Source organism: Montipora foliosa, chromosome 3 (genome assembly GCF_036669935.1).
Source record: "Montipora foliosa isolate CH-2021 chromosome 3, ASM3666993v2, whole genome shotgun sequence".
NCBI lineage: Eukaryota > Metazoa > Cnidaria > Anthozoa > Scleractinia > Acroporidae > Montipora > Montipora foliosa.
Window position 1 is genome coordinate 4,000,284 of NC_090871.1, and position 23,551 is coordinate 4,023,834.

Genomic DNA, 23,551 nt, shown 5'->3' on the forward strand with positions numbered 1-23,551 from the left:
TGGCACTAAAACCCAATCGCTCATTGGGTTATATTAGATAAAATCAATCATCAGAAACAAGTATTATTTCTATGAGAGATTTTAATTCCCCTTTACGGTTTTTGCGTTATTTTGTTTATTCCTGTACTCTTAGCGATGCTAAGAGTAGCCTGCCGGCAGTGGCCCGTCTGATTTCATCAATGGTGATTTTACTTATGGGCGAGGAGAGGGAGCCGAAAAGTAGAGTCGAAGCACCACTGCCGAAATTAGAGACCACGTATCCTTGCAGTCTATGAAGAAAGAAGGTTTGGCAAAGTAGAGATGTGTTAATGGGTCCTCAATTGCCTGAAACTTAATACGTGAATCACTTCATTTTGAAACTGAGCAGTAGTGAACGATTTAAGGACGGTGCCTACTAATTAGCAATATTTTTGCCGCGGTGTGTTATTATGCAGGAAATGTAGATCTTAACAAATGTTATTGAAATCCCAAAAAAAAGTTGGGGTTAACCACGCATTTTTCAAAGATAATTCATGAATAATATTTGTAAAAAGCTTTCAAATACAAAGCAATGTATGGCGTTCTTTCTCAAATTGAAGCTTAATTATCTCTGAAAAATGCGTGGTTACCCCCAATTTTCATTTTGGATACCAAGAGTACTTAGTAAGATCTACTTTCTCCGGATAGTTTTAAACCGCGCAAAAGTATCCCTGTATTAGTAAGCATCACCGATAGGAAATCCGAGTATCTCAAGATGCGCAGAACGTATGCGCAATAACAATAGTAGGCATCGTCCTTATTTGAACAGGATTGAGCTGGCCAGGATTCGAATAACTTGTAACCATTAAGCCCTACGGTTTACTTAATTCTTGGCTACGTTTTATGGGGCACTTCACAGTAGTTCTCAACATAACTTGAATTTATATTCCGCTGTTGAAACACGCTTTATATCAGGAGCCACAATCCAGATAATCCTGGTTATATCAAATATTTGCGTTCCGCTGTATCATACATTACAATGGAGTAACAAGGCCCAAATAGATGATCAGATGACATTCAAATTTCATTTAGGTGACTGATTAATACAAAACCATGGCTCTTTTGTGTGGTTCACATCTTGACTCTACGAGTTCCGCTGCCCTCAATATTAACTCAACCGTGCATTTAATTCAAGAATTCTTTGTAAACAATGAGCGGCTGTTATTAAATGACACCTAAGACCACATGACAATAGCGACACTCGAGGCAGATAATGCCTGTGAGGTGCGCAGAATATTAAATGTAAAAATTGTGGCAACCCCTAAACTAATCATATTGCAGGTTTTAGATTTGAATTCAATTCACCCACAAATCGTTTGTACATCGGGAATAACACTTTCAACTTATTCCAGTCCTTATCACAGCGAAATATGTGAAACACATATATGAATAGCGGTTGTAATAATTATAAGCGTGAATGGTCAACTCAGCGGCGAGAGTAGGCTTGATTTCTGCCAATCTCTCGAGTCCGGTATTCGTCCTCCCCTCCACCTCGCCACTTCCTCGGAGGAGGAGCGCGGGCTCCTCTCCCGAAGCAGCGGCTGGTAATCGAGCCAAAGTTGTGATCAAACAAAGTAGTTGAAAAAAGAGGTCTGACAAAAATCCAGGTTTGGTAGGGCGATTAAAAATATATCTTTATCCTTCACATATATCACCATCATGAATCATTCACCTCCCACGGTATCGTACAAACTCGCAAACGACCAGCTCCTAAAAGGGCTTGATAGCTCTGATAGTACATCAGCAATACAGCGCAATCGAACGGTTGTGGTGGGTTTCAGTCCCGTTCAAACCCATTCTCCTCACCAGGGCCTCGGATGTACGCAAGGCTCTGGGAACTCTGTGTAGGAAAGCATTGCGCCGTAGGGTTCTTATAGCCAAAAATTAGCTATTTGAACCTTACGGCGCCTGCTCACTCCTCGTGCTAAAATGAATGCACCAATTAGGGACGCTTTTGATAGTTGTTCTTGAAAACCAATGAGAAGAGACTTTGTTTCAGGGTTCCCCAAAGCTCTTCTCTTGACTGACGGAGAGAAGAGCTCTGGGGTCGAGATTGGTTCAAGCCTGGATTTGTTTTTCAGACTTCCCCGCATGCGCAATTGCTTAACTTGCTAACAACCGAGATGATAATTCCCGCAAAGACATCCATTAGAGTTGTCGGTGAAATCCGTTCTCAGTTTGAATCCCTTTTTACCTTGGTTAGATTGGTGATCCTCATTTTACCTGAGTTGAACATTCATTCTATCTTGTTTAAAGCAGCTATCAACCCCCTCCTCCCATCCCACCCCCCCCCCCCCCAAAAAAAAAGAGGAGTGGAAACACCTACACCTTCCCTCAAGTTCTGTCTTACGCAACTCAGCATATCTTCTTAATGTTTCGTATCATCTTATCGGTTTCTGTATTCATACACTTATCTATTCAGTCTCATCATTACAACATAGTAAGGGAACAAAGACCTGTACTATGCACTTACCGGTACTCGAACTCGGACCTTCCAGATATATATAGTCCTGTGTCTTTACCATCCCACTACAACGACGAACATGCTCTTCCTTACACAGTTTTGTTCATTATTTACTTTTGTATAATAAGGAAAGTGTTCCATGTATAATAACCAAAACTAATCCAAGTAACCTGGCGCTAAGTTTTCTCTAGGCTTCATTTAGGCCCCAAAACAAGTAACTGTCTTCAATTCATCTGTGTATTCATATCCTAGGTAAAATGAGGATCACCAATTTTAACCTAGGTAAAAACCGATTCAACCTGAGAACGGATTTGACTGACAACATCAGTACTTTGTTTATTCGTAACATACCAAGCAACGAGCATACCTTTGAAACTATAAACAACGGAGATTGAAGATAATTCTCAGTCTCAGTGTCGTTCTCAGCCTCTTCCAAGCAAAAACCAGTCGGTCAGTGACAGAGAAGAGATTACAGACTAAGCAACGTAGTATTTTCCATATTTCGTTGGTCATTTTGGGATCAAACAGACTCGAGTTCTCAAAAAGCGAAACCGAAGGAACATCGCCATAAGGTCAGTGAATTTCTAATGATCGTTCCAAAAGAGGCCTTATTCCACTATCGCGTAACTCACGCGATTTCAGCCCAAGAAGATTTAATGACATTTGAGGAAAATTTATCTAATTATTTCGCGGTACTCACGCATTTTTATTGATGTATTGACAACCTTTTTTTTATACACATTCAGGTACGTGTCACATGCAACTGTATGATTGAAAGTCTACCAAGCATTGTTCGGCAATTGTAGCAAGGAATAACGGGGTTCATTAATTGAAGTTATTGCTGTCGCAATGGAGCTTTATGACTAAAAAATCCCTCTTTCAAGGATTTATAAATTGTTCAGAATTCTGGCAGGATACATCCTTCTGCCGACATCACTTGGGGGATCTCTGATCCAAAATCATACAAATTCTATGCGGCTAGCCAGCCATCATGCCAAGAAAATATATCAACCTATCACTCAGGCTAAAAAAAACAATCTGATTGGCTGGTTTTTGGTCGGGATTTTACATTAAGGTCCGTTTCCCGGGAATTTCAAGTTGAGCGAAACACGAAACGTTTTTAAATAGAGGAATTTCATTTTTTTTCATTACAGTGGTTCAATTATTAGCAAGCAGAATTCAATTTTACATGTAAAAGGTTACCCTTCAAAGTTTCGCTCATACGAACATTCACCAAGCGTAGAAGAGTCCTCTCGCTCAAAGAAACGATGCCATCAATCTCGACTTTTAATTTGTTTGTATATATAATAGCAATGTGCCATCGTGCAATAGGCTACTTCCGAGTTCGTGTCTGCCTCCTCTTTAAAGCGAGTCTAAGTGCGAAGTTTTTGTGATGGTAATTAGTTCTACTTTACATATGAATGAAAACTAATTTTCGTAAGAAAAACTTCGCACTTAGACTCGCTTTGAAGAGGAGGCATACATGAACTCGGAAATGGCCTATTAAGGATTAATTTAATTTCACTTGTATTTTCAAAGTTTTTCAAATTGTGAAAACTTTGAAAATACGGGTGAAATTAATCCTTAATTGTCCTCGGGCCCATGTGATTACACATACAAACGTATGAAAAGTTTTGTATTGGTACGGGTCTTGGAATTCGTCCACAAAAAGGACAGAGAGACGACTTCATTCGCGTGAAGCGCCATGTTTACAAGACAGCATTTTAGGCATCCCAGTCTGCATGAAACCACCTCTCAGACCCGCACGGTTCTTACAAGAGCTAGTATCTTCGAGACATTACATTTACAGCTAAAGTACATAGCATATATAGATACAATTTAAGTACATAATATTTAAAGATGTATTAATTAAAAAGAAAAGCCGCTGTACAAAATGCGGCCCTGGATTCTCTTTTGAAACCCATAAACTTAGTGATAGGAATAAAATCTGGTAGCGCATTCCGCAACTAGGCTGATACATAAGAAAAAAGAACTAAGACCATAACTGGTTGTTCTAGGTTTATTTTGGGACAATGTAATTTTCACGAAGATATGTAATTAGGCCCTTAATTTCTGTCGACACCTTTTTTGCTTTGCAATCATTGCCAAATGTAGCTGTTTTAAATAAATTAATTAATTTATTAAAGAGTTGCATTTTTAAGCTGATGTATCAAATTCAAGTAAGAAATTTTGCATTTTCATCATCTTTCTCGCGACGACCCTCCAATTCTTCCATTTTATACCACTTAAAAGAAACTATTTTGCAAACATCAACAGGTGTTGTTGGTGACCTTAACTGTTTGCCAATAAGGTTGCTGCTTTGCAGAGAAAATTCCAAACACTATCTTGCGCCAGTCTTGAAATATTTCAACACGACTGGTCAAGTTTTCCTGTTCTTTTGTTTGCAGACTTAAACAATTTCTTTTTTCAGACAAAGAGAAAATGTTCCAATCAGCACTATGAGCTAATTCGAGATAGCTTTCTCGTGTTGTGTTGAAAGATTTTTGAAACCATGTCTTCGAAATTAGTGATCTCTAGTAACCGACATTTGGTTTGTGGCTGTTACACTCTGGCAATTTTAATCGCCTCTTTGACGTCAGGTTTGCTGTGAATTTTTTACCTTTTGACATTGAAGGAGTAATTAATAAGTCTAAGGGCGCTGCACCTTTTGCTACCGAAAGTATATCAATGATTGGTGAAAGTGACATTAACTCAAACAGTTCCAGCCGACTATTTGGCTTCTTTCCTTGATACAGATTGATTTGATTGCAATTTCAAACTCCTTGCAACAAATTCGTTTCTTTCAAAATTCTGTCTGCTTCGTATGTTCTTTTCTTGTAATCGGATTATTCACTTGTATTTGACACTTTGCAACCTACTTATATAATCAATTACCAATTTGAAAATCTTCCAAATAGCACAGAATGTGTTAAAAGTACAACTGAATTGAAATCTCTTCGCTTGTGCACTCATGGAGCTGCCTTCTTATAATTACCGCACGATTAGTAGCTAACATACTGCTATTATTTCTGGTATTTTAGGCTTTGAACTCAATGAGACAGAGGAAACCGTCAACGGAATCGGTAATATGACTATATTTGGCCTAAATTGCAACTGGTTGACGCTAAAATATCTTTTAGAGATTTTTAATTTGTTTATTTCTAGGCCCTGAAATAAATGTCACACAAGGAGTGACCAATTCGATGGGTAAGACGACCTTCCATTCATTTACAAATTCAATCTCTCATTACGACTGCTTCAATTTCTGCAAAAGATGCGAGAAATCTATCTGTTCTTTCTCACCGCAGTCTAATATTCTCTGAATGTTGCCCGTCGACCTGAATAACTAAAAAAGCGTTCAACAATTTAGACAAGAGTTAACTATTATTCTCCTCTTACACAAGCTCAAGATCAACTTTTTGATGATAACCACGCATGTAAAATACCAGTCATGGAACTTGGATTCCTTGTGTCGGGCTGCTACGATCAACCTTTGGGAGTAAGACAGAGGTCTTTCAGGAAGGCAATGGAATTTGTCAAGAAGACAGCTGAAAAAATGAAGGTCTCCGATTCAGGAACACATGTTGGACTTGTTGTTTATGGCAAGAAACCATCTATGGCGTTCGACTTCAATGAATATTTTAACATGCCCAAGTTATCTGAAGCTATTGAAGAAGTCAAAACACCAGATGGAGGAAACAATGTTGGTCAGGCACTTTTATTCACTAAGAAACAATTGTTTGACAAAAGCGCCCGACCAGGGATCCCCAAGGCATTAATTGTGTTGCTAACAATTAAGTCCGAGGACGTATTGCAACCTGGGGTGGATGCGCTGCGAGAGGCGGGTGTCAACATCTATACAGTGGGAATCGAATCAAAAACAGATCCCATGGAAATGAGCGACATAGCTTCAGATGCACAAAAGACTTTCTTCTCAGATTACGATCATCTTGGATCTCTGGCTGCAAAACTGGCACCTAAACTATGTCAAGGTTAGAGACAATCCTCTTAGTTTTCTGTTGATTTAAATAACATTTTACAAGTCTTACATTTACACATTGTCCTTAGCAGTTTAGTCACGGAACACATTTTTTAGGATTTAGTAATCCTTCGGGGCGAGCTAAGGACAACAACTCAAGGAATGGGTGCACAAGCTAACAGTTACAGTAGTAGAAGTGAATCAGATGTTTAACAAATCGCCTCCGAGACGTTAGTAATTAGTTAAACAGTGGATAGCGTTGAAGCGCGTTTTGATTGAGTACTCCAACTCCCAATATTCTTTGCAATTCACCTCCGAGAAAATCCCTGTGGAGTTGCACCCAAAAATATCATTGTAATCGTTGCAGTAAGAAATGAGTTAAATCATCTTCTCGTGCTATATTATCAAACAGTTTTAGAATATATACTAAAACAACTGTCAACCTCATTGTCGGTGACTAATGGTAGATATTTGCCTCGGCGATTCGCGGCTCGGGAAACTGATCCACCTCAAGCTAAATATCTCGTGCGAACGCACTTTGCACTTGTCTGGTATATGCTAATCTTATGTATCAGGACATTTAGAGTAACATAGAAAGACTTCGAGTAGTATACCAGAACAAGTCTTCCTCTTATGAGAACTTTTTTAAAGAGAGCTAATTTAATTACATTAAATGAAAGAAGCCGGTTAAAAGGAATCCTAATTTTTATGAACAAAGTAAGACACCATGTGGTGTCATGACAATATGTCGAGAACATTTCAACCAAAGAGGATTAATAGTCATGCAACCGATCATTATCATTTAAAAATTACAAATTTGAAACTGAATGCAGCCTTTACAAGAGTAAAAATACGCAAGTCAGCCAACCGAAAGATACCTTAGCTCATTGCTATGGCCCAAACTGACCATCAATAAAATAAACACACCAAGTTAAAAGAATTTTGAACTTTGTGAATAAGTATCTCCTTACTGGATTCACGCCTGCTGGTCGAATATGTGGTGCCTCTTGTCATTGATGTAACTCGTTGCATTTCATGATTTTTCATTGATTTTTAGCTATTTACATCATTTTATTTTTGCTAATAAGCTAATAGTACATAAAACATTTGTATTGTAAAGTCTTAAAATACGGTAATTTCACTACATTTTATTAGGCTTGTGTGGTGTCTCCAGTTACTGTTAGTTATATACTGGAATTTCTATGACACTTAAATAAAGGTTCAGGGGCACCCAACGAATCTGTTCCTCACATTATCTGTTCCCCAGAGGAATCTTGCTGGCTGGCAAAAATACAGGTGTTTCGATGAGCTGGCTGGGAAATTTTGGTATTGATAGAGGTTTTGCCTGGGAATTACTGACTTTTTCTAGCATTTCAATCCGAGCTGGCTGTAGAAACTCTGAAGACTGAGAACGACTAAAAAAAAAAAAAGAACCCCTTCCCTCTCCCAAACATACGACGGCTGGTCAGAGCGATTGCGCTTGCGGAAAAAACCAGTTTTGTCCCGGTTTTGTCGCTTTTGTTCAGTCGTTTTGGATCGAGGAATTTGAAAGTGCGCGAAATTCCTGGCTGGGAAATAAATTTGATCGGCTGGCTGGGAAACCAACCAATTTTATCTAGCTGGCTGGGAAATTTCTTGTGTGTCTTGCTGGGAAAAAGGAACAGACAATGTTTTACCAGCAACACTGAAAAACACCTGAAAATGCCTTAATAACATTTATTTTCATTAACTGGGCTATAATACATTCATTTTACAACAAATTGGTCGTTGGGTGCCCCTGAAGGTTAAGAGAAAACGTCCTTCCATGGACCCGCCCTGAACTTGTATATAGCACAAGCGAATATCAATGTTTATCATCTCATGATTTTTTTACGTAGCACCCACAGAGCTGACCATGGCAAATGACGAGAACAATCAAAGTAAGTATTAGACAGAGCAAAAACTATCGCTGTTGAACTTTTTCGTCCTGTTAGCACTCGTTCCACTTTCAAGCTCTTCTGGAACTGATTTTCGACCATAGATCATGTTTAACATAGTGTACCGAACCCGTTTTTATCTTTCTCCTGAAATCGACAGTTAAAATGGGTTTTCTTCAAGAAGTTTTGCCTTTAAACTGCATTTTTGAAATGGTTGAATGCGATGTGTTTTTTCCCGTTTCAGTGAATCCAGATGAAGAACCGGGAGCTGCAACAGCCCATGTCAACAATGTTAATGTTACATCCCCTGGTAAGATTTTTCCCTTCATTAAATTTAATCTAGACCGTTTGTAACCCAGAAATCTATACGCAGGATACAGGATAGCCACATAATTATTGAAATCATGACATCATCCATGACCTTGTTAACTGTTGGAGTTAAGGTTCAAGGAATCAGTTTCGTATTGAGTAATTTTTGTTGCTGTTGGCTTTCAAATGCATGGAGCCGCTCGCACAGCGTTCGAGGACATCCAGCCCAGTCCTAGAACAACAAGCAAGTATCAGGAATTTTTTAAGAGCACGTCTTGAAGCTCTGTAAATTCACAGTAAAATACTTCTCAAACCTTCGTCGTTTCCCTCTACAGGACTACCGTTGCCAGGCAAGAAAGAATCATCAACGAAGGAAGGTCAGTCCATTTCGTTTGGTTTGCTTACCCTTTTTGATTTACACCAGGAAAACATATCCGCCGTGAGAAAAATTCAGTATTTATTACATGGATAGGGTTTCTAGCCGATATAACACGCTCTGTGATTGGCTAAGAGCAACTAAGCGCTAGGGCATTATTCTCCCGTAATGCCCACGGGCCAATGATGGATTATGCAAATTACCTTTTTCTTTTTTAGAACCGTTCTGTTAGCCATGCATATAAAAAACAACTTAATAACCTCGACCGTTAGGTCGTTACACTGAAAATCTCAAACCTCGGCCTAGCTGTATTGACCTCACTGTCGCGCGGTCAATACGGCAAGCCCCCTAAATAGTCGATACTGTTTCTTTGTAGTCTTAATGATTGCAGATTCCAACAAAGTCAATTAGGGAGCTTTTACTGCAACGATGACGGCAACAGCTACGGGGGCTTTATCTTAAATAAAAAAAATTGCTATCTCAAATGTGTGCAAGAACCGTGAGTGAGAATCATTGTAAATAAGGTCGAAGTAAAACTGGAACTGAGGCAACATCCATGAACCTAATTTCCTCACAAACCTACTAGCTAATACCATTTCTTGTTGTTATTTGGCATAGTGCGGTAAAAATTCACAAAGATGTTAGACGCATGCGCAAGAGCAGTCAGAGTGCTGTTGCGTTTTGTGACGTTCTCGTAGCTGTAGCCTTCGTCGTTACTAAAGCTCCCTATTGCATCGCAGGTCCACGGACAAACAAGGTGGATCTGGTGTTTCTTGTTGAAAGTACTGGAAAGATGGGTGTTGCAAACTGGCAGAAAACAATTTTGTTCATGAAATACGTCACCCACGCATTTGACGTCTCAAGCAAGCGAACGAAAGTTGGAATCGTCGTCGAGGGTCGGACGTTTTACGCTGTTGTAGACTTAAATAGAATCGTCAGGGAACCACTCTTGTTGGCTCTCATGGGAATGATTCCTCTTCCATACGGGGATCAAAAATTCGGCAAAAGACTGAAAGATGTTAAAGATTTAGTCATCAATACAAGTGGAAGATCTGACGTACCTCACATAGTGATCTTGTTGACTGATGGGAAATCTGTCGATGATATAAAGAAACCTGCTAAGGTACTTCAAAAGAGTGACGTTGAAGTCTTCGCTGTTGGATTGGGATCCAAAGTTTCGCTGGCTCAGCTGGAACAAATTGCAAGTTTTCCAGCTTCGAAATATGTTTATAACAGCGATTTTAATGATATTGTTAAGATAGCGAGCAAAGTGGTTGCTCAAATTTACAACAAACATTTTTGTGGAGGCATGGACGCACTTTTGCGAAGGCTTTTGCAAAAGCAAGTACCTAGGACAAAAAAGATAGCCCCAAAAATTCCATTTCACAAACTTAGGCCAGGTTAGGTTCAATGCAGCTCATTCTTGGTATTTCTTAACAGTGTTCATGTTCACGCTGGATTGGCATTTTGTATTTTCTAGTGATAAAATCCGAGTGATGAACTTTGAACTTTTATTTCGTCGTTCTTTTGTATATTTTTTTTTTCTTTCTTTATTGAACATTAAAAAATTGCTAGAATGTGAGAGTGCTAAGTCAAAAACTGTAAACACAGGATTTCTCAGTTCCACAATCTAAGAAAATAAAATTTGAGAATAGCTGAGAAAGAGAATTGACAAGCGTTCCTCAACAGAATGATAGTCCAGGAAACACATAAAAGGAAAGGAACTTTATTTAAGTGTCTAGTCGTTCTAGCGCTGGAGCGCTAATTGGGGACACTGTAAACTGAAATGAACAATGAAAGTAAATCAAGTCGAATGCCGGTTTTTGACAAAGCAAGGGGTTTTTCAAAGTGGCATTTCTGCTGTTGACGAAGGATTTAAGAACGTTAATGTATTTGCAACCAGACAAGCCTTTGGTTTATCCGAAACTCCTCAAGGGGCCAAAGACAAACCTTGCATGAAAGAGATAAATTTGCGGTCAAATGCACAGTGCAAGGATTCAAGTTTCAAGTTCCGGGAGCAATCGCAAAAAAAGTACGGTGAACGCAGTTAATCTTTACTTAAAGAGCAGCATTTGGGGGACGCTTTGTGACGTTTTTTGTCTGTATTCCACGACACGAGGGATGTTTAAGTTGGAGAAAACAGCAAGGGGACACTTCGTGACGCTTATTGAAATGCCCGTGCACTTAATTAGGGACATGCGCAAAAGAGGCTCAAATTTTGTTCCATTTTTCAAAAAAAAATCTCCAAAATTTAGAGAGAGTGCTTAAAAATGGCTAAGCATTTTGTAACATTCCTGTCGAGATTTTTATGAATTTGCTATTTGTATTAAGGTTTTGTCTTCCGTGATCATAAAGTAAAACATAAGCGTTTTTCAAGCAAAAGAAAACTTAAGTAAAATATATTTTGAAGAATGACATGATTTCAAATTTCTTTACATCAAACCTCGGCGTAATAATCAGGCTCGTTCAACCGTGAAGTATTTTGTGTTCAATTCCGAATCCAAGGTTTTTGCTCCAATTTAAGAAAAGCGCTCCCGCAAAAAGTGTATAACGCAATCGGGACAGTCTTAGCAATGTTCCACTACTAAAATTCTGGGTTTAGCTATGATTATCATAATCATCGTCATCATCAACATTATCATAAATTATAATAATTATTATCATTATAATAATAATCATCATCATCATCATCGCTGTCTTCATCGTCGTCATCATCGTCGAGCGTTTCAATTTCCTCTTCTCAATGATGTCACTTTGTATTATACATGTTTACTTTCCGCGATGTTATAAAAAGTTTGAATAGTAAAATTTAGTACTTCCTTGTTCCCTAACGGTTCCAGATAACCAGGTAAGAAAACTGCTGGCGAAGCCCTTCACCATTCTTTTACCTGTTTGAAACAAAAATACAGATAAGATACTTTGCTTTACAGGGTCACAGCCAAACCAAAAAGCTGACACTGTTGATCAAGGCACCAGGATGGCACAGAACATGGCAAGAGATGATGCCGACTTCCAAGACGCGGTGACCAAAACGAGTACATCTCACGTAGACACATTTGATATCCCTTCAGAAGTAGAGGAGTCGAATAAAGAGACAACTGAAATGGACAACGAAACCTTAGATTCAGCCAGCGGGGAAGATATGCCCAGCAATGCTAAGAATGCAGCAGTTGACGCTGGGGATTTAATGCACTCTTCGGGCTATTTAGTTGATAATAGCTCAGAGAACCCCAAAGGTAAGAATTACGTTTTTAACTTGGTAATAATGGTAACAGATAATTGATTCTCAGGCAAAGTCTGATGCTACTCTGGTTTACCAACTCCGTCTCAGCCAATCAGCATTCAGTAATTTTGCCCATATATGATAAGTCACTTTGTCAGTTCACGGTCTGTGATGTAATGTGCTAATTCTGCTCAGGATTCTGGCTCTGCTATGGTGACGAGAGCATGAAACTAAACTACACTACACTAATCGACCATTTTACAGTTGTAGCTAGCTTTTTTGTAACCTTAACATTTCGTATGTTACAACATACATCATCAGAAGTGATTATTATTCAGTTACAGATAAATTTTAATTCAAAAATATAACTGTACGGACTGGGAACTAACGAAATTGATTGACATAAAACGGCAAGAAATATGCTAATAGTAGAGATATAGTTTCTCACTGCCAACTTTTTTATTTAAGACTGGCTTTAGATCACGGATAAACTGGGAGACTCTTTAATTTTACAATGCATGTCTGATCGACTAGTTGCTAATATTTCAAAATGACCCCACTTAATGCTATGGTTGGTTATGAAAGCATGATCAGCAATTGCAGATTCGTGACAATTTGTAGTTAGGGCTTTAAAATGTTCTGTTTTTCTGTTACGTGATCGGAGTTTCGTTTTCCATACAAAATTGCCTACAAATTGTCACGAATCTGCAATTGCTGATCATGTTTTCTTAACCAACCATATCCCGTTTTTAGGCAGAATACGCCCACCAGTCTCTAGGAAACAAATAGGAGAGAAGAAATCTCTGAAGAAGAGTAAGTCCGATTAAATAAAGACTTCGTAATTTGAATCTTATATTTATTCTTATTTTCACGGGGTATATCCAGCCATCCATCTTAAAGTCATTGTTCGGAAAAGAGATTCGAAAATGACTGCCCAGATTGAGTCTGGCAATGGACTGGTAAATTAATTAGCCAAATTTTCTTCGCTTTTAAGTTCTTTCAAGTTGTTTAGACTTATCATCTTTTTCGCCTCGGGCTGGAAATCTATATCATTGTGCACTCACCATCTGGATATCGTGTTCAACCTTCTTTTCCCAATTTTGTAACGAGACTTCCAATAAGCCATTATTCACACTTGGTTACTTCTAACTTCTTAGCATGTTTAGCGAAGGCGGACATTGGAATCCTGATTGATGGATCATCTTCAGTTAAAAAAGATAACTTTTCCAAGTTACTGGCTTTCACTAAGAATCTGGTCAGCTCGTTCTCAGTTTCCAGTAGTCGAGCGCATATAGCAGTGGCCACTGCTTCCAGAGGCCCTCAAATTGGCTTTGATTTTCAAGGTTTTCAAGACGTACCAAGCTTGAACACGGCAATATCGCGAATTGCATACCATGGTGGACCATTTCTACTGGGTAAGAAACTTCTTTCCTGTTATCAAAAGAACTGTATTCCTGTGGAGTTCAAATTAAAGAATTTCTTTTTGCAATATTGTTGCATTTTTGTAACTGTCTCAAGAAGGTTAAACAAAGCGAGAGTTTTTAACCATAAAATAAGCTCAGAATTTCCGTTATAATCTGTCAAAAGCGGAAATAATTCAGTGTCAATGTAAAAGCGGAGGAATGTAATGACGGAGGTTTTAGATAAACAATAAAGAATAAGAATCAGCAAAGGTAGGTTAGAATGACGTTTCGATGAGTCGCTCATCATTTTCAAATTCGTGAAATTAGAGTAGGCTTTCATTTTATAACAAAATGATGGTGAAAAAAGTGTTACATACGATTAAGAGTGTAAAATTAGGTAAATTGAGTTTTCAGTTTCTTGTCTTTGGTAACAGGCATTTCGTAAATTAGGTATTCCAGCTTCCTATGGCATTTCTTAAGAAAGTTAAATTGTTCTTGAAGATCTTTATTCCTCAAATTATGTGCGTCATGCAAATGTTTTCCAATAGCAGAATGTTTTTTTAATTAATGTTCATCAGTGCGCTGAAAGAGGTGTCGGTGCTGCTTAAACACGCCAACAACTCTTTCAAAGCACTCACGAACATTGAAAAACATTTGCAATGCATTCTTTTGCTTTAGCCGGCCTAATTAGAGCTTCTCGCTGGTTACTTAAAATGGTTGGTTGATTGACTCAACGTTTGGAGTTTTTTTCTTCAACATTATCGCAATAGGATCGAGCTTAACTGGTTTAAAAACAACCTGGTTTAAGAACAGTGGTAGAACAAGTATTCCCCAGATGCTCCTAGTCCTTGCAACCACAGCGTCAAGTGATGATATTGTTGCACCATCTCGTATGCTGAGAGACCGAGGGGTTCGTGTTGAGAGCGTGGGGATTGGACCAGATTTCGACGGCACACAACTCAAAGAGATAGCAACTCATCCCGCCAAAGATCACGTGATGGCTGTCTCTACGTTTGAGCTGTTACCTATGATCAGACCCTTGCTAACATTCCGGATGTGTAGAGGTTAGAACCTTTGTTTTTTAACTGCACGATGCACTTGTAGTGTATCAGAAGGAAAATCGTATCCGGCAGACAGTGAATCGTTTAAATCAGTGTTCAGTATCACTTGATGCATTCCACGGAGGGTTGTGTGGTCGTTGGTAGCGAGTACGTGAATCAAACTTTGTTGCTTTTAACTGAAAAGGTAACATGGAGTGTTCATTAAATAACGGAATGCAACGTCACGATGGTATATTCTCATGACATAACAATGACGTTGTTAATTTCCAAATGGCGGCCATCTTGGATCCACAGATCATGTTTTTTTGTTCAGCCAGGGCTGAAATTTCGCTCCGCCCACCGGGCTGAAATTTTGTTGCGATTACATGCTCAATTTCAGCCCGCGCGCAAAACGCAAATTTACTGAGATGCGAAAACATTATCGATGCGCATGCTCACATTCCTTTTTCAGCGCGGACTGATAGCGATTATAAAAAGATATTTCAGCCCGTTTGCCGGTCCCGGCTGAAAATCAGGCCGGTTTGAAACCTTCATGTCTCCACTTTTATTTCAAGAGGATTTCTTTCAAAACCCAGGCTGAAATCTCAGCCCGGCTAACCGGGCTGAAATTCGCCATGTAATCGGGCGGCCCTTAGATTGACCTAAACTTTATGGTACTTTTATTGCAGCGGCAAGAGAGAAAGCAAATTTCGGAATGACTGACTGAGATTCTTTTCTTGGAGAAAAATAGCCTTGGGCAAAAAAAGTCTCCTTTTGGAAAACATAATTCTAGTTATTAGACTTAACTATTAGAGTGTAATGTGAAGTGCTAGTTTACTACTCATATATACCATGTGAGCGTTAACCCTACTAATGGAATTGGACAGAGAAAAGCTCTGACCAGGATGGAAAATGAACCCACGACCAAGTTCGGGTTAGATCATGACCGCTGCTCTACCGACTGAGCGACAAGGTCAGGCGGGAGTAGGTCGTGGGATTTTAAGACGTAAATGTCACGATAATGAGTTTGTACAAGTACAAGGAGGGGTTACGTTTTTGCAAACGTTGGCCGTGTAGCACTTATATTTCAACAGACTTAACTATTAGAGTGGAATGTGAAGTGCTAGTTTTGTACCCCATATGAACCATGTGAGCGTTAGTCCTACTAATGGAATTGGGCCCACACAAGGACAGAGAAAAACTCTGATCAGGGTGGGAATCTAGTTATTACTAATAAATCTAGTACTAATAAATCTAGTTATTAGTATCGTTACTTGATTAAACGTACAAGCTTTGCGACACATCCACACATTTGAAATAGCGATAAACACTGTAAATAAGAAATTCATTAGTTATAAGACTTGCTTCAGAATCCATTGTCCATTAGTGGAATGAATTACTTTCTACATAACTACTTCAATAATACACTTCATTTTAAATGTCTCTTTTTTTTTACCAAAGCCGTTGGCGGGAAGCTCATTCCAGCACCCAATTCAGGTACCTTATGTTTGTTATCAAGCAACGACTGTGTTTCACTACTTTGTTGTTAACAAAATTAAAATGTTGTTTGAATACGTGTCTGATTCGAAAAACGACCGATTGGTCTGGGCGCCCCAGTTTCATCTCTAACCTCGAGTTGATTGTTATGAATAATCTTCGCTGCAACCTCTCGGTTGAGATTGAAAATATTCAGCTGGCTTAAATTCCACCAGTTGCGATTTTAGTTTATTTCTCTCATTTGCCGCATTGGTCCTGAAAAATCCCTAATGAGAGCAGTCAAGTAAATTATATTAATTACTTATCTCTAACCGTTATCGAAAGACGAACTTTACTATTTTTGTCATTATTACAGCGCACCGCGCCTTACCGTGGCCACCTAACAAAGTTCTTTTTTACAAATTATCCGCCAATCAAGATGTGTGAATTTGATTAACAGTCACGCCTCCTTGCAAAGTTCGCACAGTTGTAAGTTGAACAACGTTCCATGGGCCTTTGAGTTGACGTATTTACACGTAATTGTCAAATGTGAAAGTTTGTTGGGTGGCCACGCACGGTAAGGCGCGTTGCACGTTAAAACGTTATAACATTCTATTTATTTTGACTGTGTATTTTAGTTTTTCCTGGCCATTACTGTAGGTAACAACAAAACTTTTACAGTCGCTTCATAAATATTTACTCTTAGTCTTTGACTAAGTATGTCTTTGATATTCTAGCTGATGACCAGTCTGGAAAGAGTACGTCCTCCTCTTCAGGCATAGAGGGACAGGGCATCGATGCCGCAAACGTAAACAGAGTACAGCACCTGCCGACTATTAAGCCAGTAGAACAAAATACAGATGCCAACGATGAAAACGAAGCTGATCAAAATGAAGAAAACCTGAAGGCTCAGCTAGAACAGCTGGACAAACAAGAGCGGATGAACAATGCAAGCGATTCACATCAAAAGGACGAAATCGAAAAAGCAAGGATCAAAGAGGTATCTGTTGCAAAGATAAAGTAACGCAAGTTCTTTTTTACCTTAAAATGCAAAAGACGTCATTTCTTTAAATTAAAAACATGGCTTCTACTATTAGACTCCTTTTGCTGCCATTAATTTCCAGTTTAAAAAAAGGCGTTTGCTTTGTATTTTAAAATCAAGTATAAAACTGACAAGCTGGGACAATACCTCGTTCGAAAAAAAGCCACTGCAACAACGCTTTCAAGAGAGAAGCTTTTCTTGTGAGGCCCAACTGGGAAATCCAGCTTTTTCAGTAAACGTTTTACTTAATAAACATTGGCACCTATTCTCAACAAGTTCGTCTCTTGGCCCAGTTCAAAGAAGGTAAGTAACAACCTCGTTCCCAGGGTCTCTCCTCATCGACAAAGAGACCCTGGGAACGAGGTTGGGTAATTAAGCAACTCAGGCCCGGTTCAAACGTCGAACTTTTCATGTACCGAACTTAAATCCTTATTTGGGTAGACTCAAGTAGTAAAGTTCACAGGGTTGATTCAAACGTCGAACTTAATTTGTCGATTTCCCCATGTAGACCACTCGAACTTAATTCTTGGGTCGACCCAAATTAGATAGGTCGAACTCAATTGATTCAAACGTCGATCTTTTCATGTACTTTATTTGATGAATTAGGTTCGTTACATTTGAGTACATGAAACGTTCGACGTTTGAACTGGGCCTAAGTGAATGCCCAGACTGTGACGTTTTAAATAACTCTATCCTGTTCCTAGGGAATAAGGCGTAAGCTCTATGCGTGGTTGCGACATCTCCGAGGGTCAAAGAAAGACATGGGAGCCGTCTACAGATCGTTTATCTACAACATAAACGGGCACCATGACAGTAAGTCTTTCATTGCCTTGGATTTAAAGTTAACAAAAAATTAAGAGATTTACAACTTGATATGCGGTGCATATATCACTGGGGAAATGTGGGTTAAGGGCAGAAGAATAATGGTAGGGAAGACGGGGAGGGAACTTATCGCTTCTTGTGTCTTTCTGTATTTGTTGTTCCCGTACTTACTTACTTGCGCGTTTTGTGGTCACGATTAATCTGACTATTCAAAGAATCGTCCAAATCTGTTTGGAAAATTTATGTACGGTCATATTCTCTTAGGTGTTAACTGTAAGGACAGACACGATTTGTGTAAACAGTGGGCTAAGAGTAACCTCTGTGAGAGAGGAAATGATATCATGGATCCACAGTCTGTGCAAAGAGTTTGCCCAAAGTCCTGCCAAGTCTGCTTTAGATGACGTGAAATAAACGGGTAAGCAAAGTAATAAAATGAGAATAAAATGGTATGTTTAATTAAGACCCTAAGTATTGGTTTGATCCTGCAACTCCCCATAGGGTAGGTATATTATTGAATTGAGTGAGTCAAACAAGTGAGCCAATTGTCCGGCGAATATAACAGGGGGGATACAGTTAAAATGAAACGAAGACCGAAAAGTCATGATTTTTCGAGACAGAATGTATTCACGATGTCACCTTTTGCGTCTCAATTATAATATTTATCAGGATACTTTTAGGATTTAAAATTTTCCTTCATAAGAATTCGTATGATTTTATCGTTGCGACTAAAACAGCAATTTTTGAGGGGGGCACCTGCAACCTCAGTCTCGTTGTTTATATCGGAAAACCCTCAATGCACTGAATGATCACAACTTAAAGTATTTTTATTTTTATTTTTTAAGATCCAAGCACATCACAGAGTGAGGAAAAGGAAAACTGAATGGAGTTGAAATATTTTTCTATACTAAAACTGAAGCGAATTACGAAATGTGGTTAATATATAATCCAGATCCTGTTGTTTTCCATATGAAAACACAGACAGAAAACAGCAAAACTGCGAACCAACATCGGTCGAGGCAGTAGAAATACGTTGTCAGTAGCCATGGTCATAATATATAGTCTATATATTTAATTGAGGTTTGAATTGAAGTATTAAAATGATGGCCCTATTAATCTTGGAAAACGAACACGTGTCACGATGCTTAGAACATAGGTAGATGAATAGAATTCTTAGTGAGACTGGGTACTAGAACTCTTGAAAAGGCCAAAATTAGCGGGGAAATCGTAACAAAATGGCTAGGGATCGTCTTGCTTTTAAATAAAAATTAAAAATCAAACAAGAAAATTCGAAAACGGTTGCACTATTTTCTTCTAATACCACTGAAAATCGCCAACCAAACTAAGCTGTAGCAGAGCTAGAAGAAAATTAAGTCAAGTTAGTCTCGTTAAGCTTTGCCGTCACCCATGCACATAAAAGGCGAAAACGTGAGCATTTCAGCATTAGATAACTTCGAACTCAAGAGGGCTTTTTCTTTGCCATTAGTAAGTTCAGCTTTCGTTGGGAGACTACGCAGCTTTCCTTGCATGTCAGACGAATGTTGATAAAGATATATTTATCGATTTCTGTTGTTGTTGTGTTCTTTTTTGTGTGGTCTTTGTTGATTCTCATCAAATGGGGCATTGCCACACCATTAACATATCTGTTGTGTTCCAGAAAACCTCCCGTTCTCCTTGGAAAAATGCTGGCTGTCCCTTTCGTGTTATGAAAATATTTAATCCCTTGGGCAGGAGACTCAATCGTTTTTGTCCGTTGGTTCTCACAAGACCTTTTTATTTTTGTTTATAATTTGTATACGAGCAAAGAAATATCAACTAGTAACCTTTGAGAGACAATATCAGCTCGTAAATTCATATGCATGAGTTTCCACGGTCCTCTGTCACTTACACATTCCGCTTAATTAAGAACCCGAAATGCTATTGTCACGAAGGCTTCCTATTTGCGTTGCAAAATACAGCTGTGCTATGAGGAGATGAGAGTGGTTACAAATTCAAAGTAAACTTTATATCAAGTGATTTACATTTCAGAAAAGACTAGGAATTAGGTCTAACTGATTTTTGTATGATAGAGCGAAATTCAATTGAGTGTCAAAAGTAATTAGCGAATTGCTTTGGATTTGCATTACTTCACTCAGTGATTGGGTCAAAGTTCTCGGGCCATTTTTTCAACCAATCAGAAGTGAAACCAAAACCAATCGTGGCTCGGGCGTGCACATTTTCCCGCGCTTTGTGTCGGCTACGTGTAATTAGTTCGAGTTTTGATTGGTTTTCTGGATTGTCTCCGCCCTTTTTGATTATCTAAAGCAATTACTTTGGTTTTGGTTTTACGACACTTGATTGAAGCTCGCTCTATATTTCAAATGGGAAAATATAATTACAATAATACAAGAAATAAAATTTCTTCTCCTACTTTCCGTCTGTTTCTTATTCGCTCTACGGTCACTTGTGAACATAATGATTAGTAATATCTCAAGTTCTGGGTTATGTTTTTCATTGTGTAGGATATTCAGACTGGTTCAGGTATTTGTTGTTGTTCTTTTTTCACATCCCTTAGCAGCTAAGTGAAAGCTGAGAAGAAACTAAAATTCAAAGTATGGGCGGTTAACAGAGATATAAATCAGAATACGATGTTATATATTTCTGAAAATACGTTTATTTTAAAGTATATATACCAGATCAGTTAGCCACTTGCAAGTGTGTACAAACATTTAAATGTTTCTTATAAAATATCGTTACCCATCTGTCCGACTGTCTAAAGACACCTTCATTCTTTAATTTTTTGGTAGTTGTTGTCCTTCAAATGTAAAAAAAAAAAAACTTTAATTGAGTAAACTCTACAACAACCAATGGTGAGGTTTTATTTTTTCAGTTGAACGCCTGTGTTGATTCTGCTTGGAGGAGACTCATCTTACTTGAGTTGTTCAATACTTTTTTACCAGCCCGTTTAGCTAATCGCATTTGAATGAAAAATCAGGGAAGTATTAAAAAGCAGTAAAATGTGAATAAAGATGTGAGACAATGTAACAGCACATGTAAAATTTGATGTGACTGCATTTAAATTAGGCACAAAAATATCATTCAGCCTGCATAATTATTTACTTAATACCAACGAAGTATTTTTGTCGATGGCTATCGTGTCGTTTTTCGTTTTCGGTGCGAATTCAAAATTTTGCAGTGCACTCTCAAAAACACATAAAATAAGTTTTTCAACTTAAGTTTTTCTTCCTACTTGACTCATTTGACCAATTTCAACCAATCAATCGATCAGTCCGCGCTACTCTATGTTAGAGAAGGCAATTACAAACCAACTTAGCACATTTTAAAGAAGGTAATGTTTCAAATCAAGGTAAATTTAAAACAAGAGCAAAAAACCAATGATGCGCAAAGCACAGTGCCAGTGCTGAAACTGACTTCCCAACTTATAATATTAATTTTTCAGATTTATTGATTCAACTGTTTACAAAAATCGTATACTTATCAGTTATTTCGCAATTTAATATGCTTGGGAGGGACAAATTCTTGTTTGACCTATTTATTGATTGGGAGCCTGCTTTCCCGGTATGCGTTACACAGCCACTTGACGTTTTTTTTCCATGGCAACAAACTGATTTCAAACAACTTGAATGACGAAGCATCCTTGAAGTTCTTCCTGATTGGTTACTTAATCCAAAAGAGGATTTATAAATTCATTACCCTTACGTGCACTGAACATATCGCAGTAAGTCGCCTTTGCATTGATAACATGAAAACTTGTCTTTTCCTTATTTTCTGCGTGGGTCTCACCTTGGCTCAAGACCCTCCTCCGCCTCCACCACCTAATACACTGCCACCATCACCGACCAAACACCCGTATACGGTGAGTTAAACAGCCTTGTAATGTAATAGCCACTAACCCTGCAAGAACGGCTTAAATTCTGCGACCCCGCTCATCTTAACTAGTTCCAGATTCGGTTTTCTCTTGGTTTTCTTCACACCACCAAGTCTGCCAGAAGAGTTTGGGTGGATTGACATGAAATGTGGTAGCATTATATATAATTTGTAAAAGCTGAATTACCAGCATAATCTAAGATCTCTGACGAAGACATCACGAATGGGTGTTACAAGGTATTTGATAAAGTGGTTTGTGATTCCATCTCATGAAAATGAACAATTTTCTTCCACTTTCTCCACGATCAAGGGATATCGTCGTCTGCCAGTTGCGAGAAGGAAATAATAAATAACGTTAACAATTATAACTTTTGTAGGAGGAAATATTCCCTGATCCGGTGGACTTATATTAAAAATGGTAAAAACTTTGCGGTTTGCGCTTTGAAAGAAATGCACGTTCATGCGTAACAGGTGCAAATAAGCATTCCATCACCCATCAGGCCAACAGTTTTCAGTTGAGAAAGGAATTGCAATGACAAGAACGGTAAATGTCGAGAATCTTTTTAAAATGCCAATTAAGTGAGTGGGGATTGACTGGCAACAATCCCTCAGCTTTTGTACGTTAGCAAACATCGCCGAGTAACTTGATGAAGCCTGCAATTTTCAGGCTACTACAGGATTAAAACAAATGAAGCAACAAACACAATCTGATCGATGAGGGACATTACCCCATACCAAATGTCTTAGTTATCATTTTTGCATTTGAAAGTTCTTAATAAGTATGTATCCCAATTTTGTCTAGCAATGCTTGGATACCTATGACGTGTGCATGAAATCAGACGAGGAACCGGACAAATGGAAGTGCTTTAATGCATTCTACACTTGTCAAACCGATTATAGGGTACGTATGATGAGACTGTACTCTTACACGATCGAATCAAACTTAAGTCCGGACCACCACAAATGTAATTATCAAAGGATAATGATGCATCTTGGAACCGAGTTGCTCGAAGCTTAGTTAACGCTAACCATTTCAAAATCTTTCGGTTGTCATGGTATTTGTTACATTCAGTAAAGTGTAATGCAGCAGAAATCCCAATAAACACAGCAACAACAACATTGGTCCTTGCTACTACGATTTAATTATATCTAGGTACTTCATGTTACCGTGACAGTAACGCTGGTCATCGAGCAACTCGGCTCTGAGCTAGCCAGTGTAGCTGGGGGGATATTTTCTCGCGGTATTAGCGGCGAAGCAACACTTCTCGTCACCATGCCACTCGCGGCCCCCTCTATTTGAATAACGCCGCGATAAACCCGCCAGCTTTGTAGGCTGGCTGCGAGCTTTAGCCCTAGTATGGGCTACGCAAGGGAAGAGAAAAAATTCTTTGACTAGGGTAGATAACGACAAAATTAACTATTTTGCATTTTTCTCGGATCTTTAACAAGTACCCTTTGGTATCCAGTACATGTAGTACGCGACTAACTTGCTCTTCAACTGGGTCGCTATCGATCGTTTATTTTAGTTTCTGAAGCATCGGAAAGGATTTCGGGAGATTGTGCCAATCTCGGCCGAACAACTCTGGCAACTCATATGCCCGGTCACACAACATTACAAA

General features: G+C 38.7%; 2 protein-coding genes across 2 annotated transcripts in view; both read left to right on the forward strand.

The window, feature by feature from the left end:
• Nucleotides 1-57: 57 nt before the first annotated feature.
• On the forward strand, nucleotides 58-20,670 carry LOC137996510 (cartilage matrix protein-like). Its single transcript, XM_068841948.1, has 16 exons — nucleotides 58-284; nucleotides 5,524-5,565; nucleotides 5,648-5,689; nucleotides 5,887-6,474; nucleotides 8,339-8,380; nucleotides 8,622-8,687; nucleotides 9,022-9,063; nucleotides 11,993-12,298; nucleotides 13,039-13,098; nucleotides 13,443-13,700; nucleotides 14,459-14,752; nucleotides 16,190-16,225; nucleotides 16,942-17,204; nucleotides 17,951-18,059; nucleotides 18,333-18,483; nucleotides 18,911-20,670. The coding sequence occupies exons 1-15, from the start codon at nucleotides 272-274 to the stop codon at nucleotides 18,467-18,469; spliced, it is 2,298 nt and encodes a 765-aa protein (XP_068698049.1). The 5' UTR covers nucleotides 58-271; the 3' UTR covers nucleotides 18,470-18,483; nucleotides 18,911-20,670.
• A 1,123-nt stretch (nucleotides 20,671-21,793) lies between these two features.
• Nucleotides 21,794-23,551, forward strand: part of LOC137994410 (uncharacterized) — a 3,883-nt gene continuing 2,125 nt past the window's right edge. Inside the window, exons 1-2 of the mRNA XM_068839982.1 lie at nucleotides 21,794-21,921; nucleotides 22,735-22,833. Of these exons, the coding sequence (XP_068696083.1) occupies nucleotides 21,808-21,921; nucleotides 22,735-22,833 (213 nt within the window). The 5' untranslated portion in view covers nucleotides 21,794-21,807. The remainder of the gene's footprint in view (nucleotides 21,922-22,734; nucleotides 22,834-23,551) is intronic.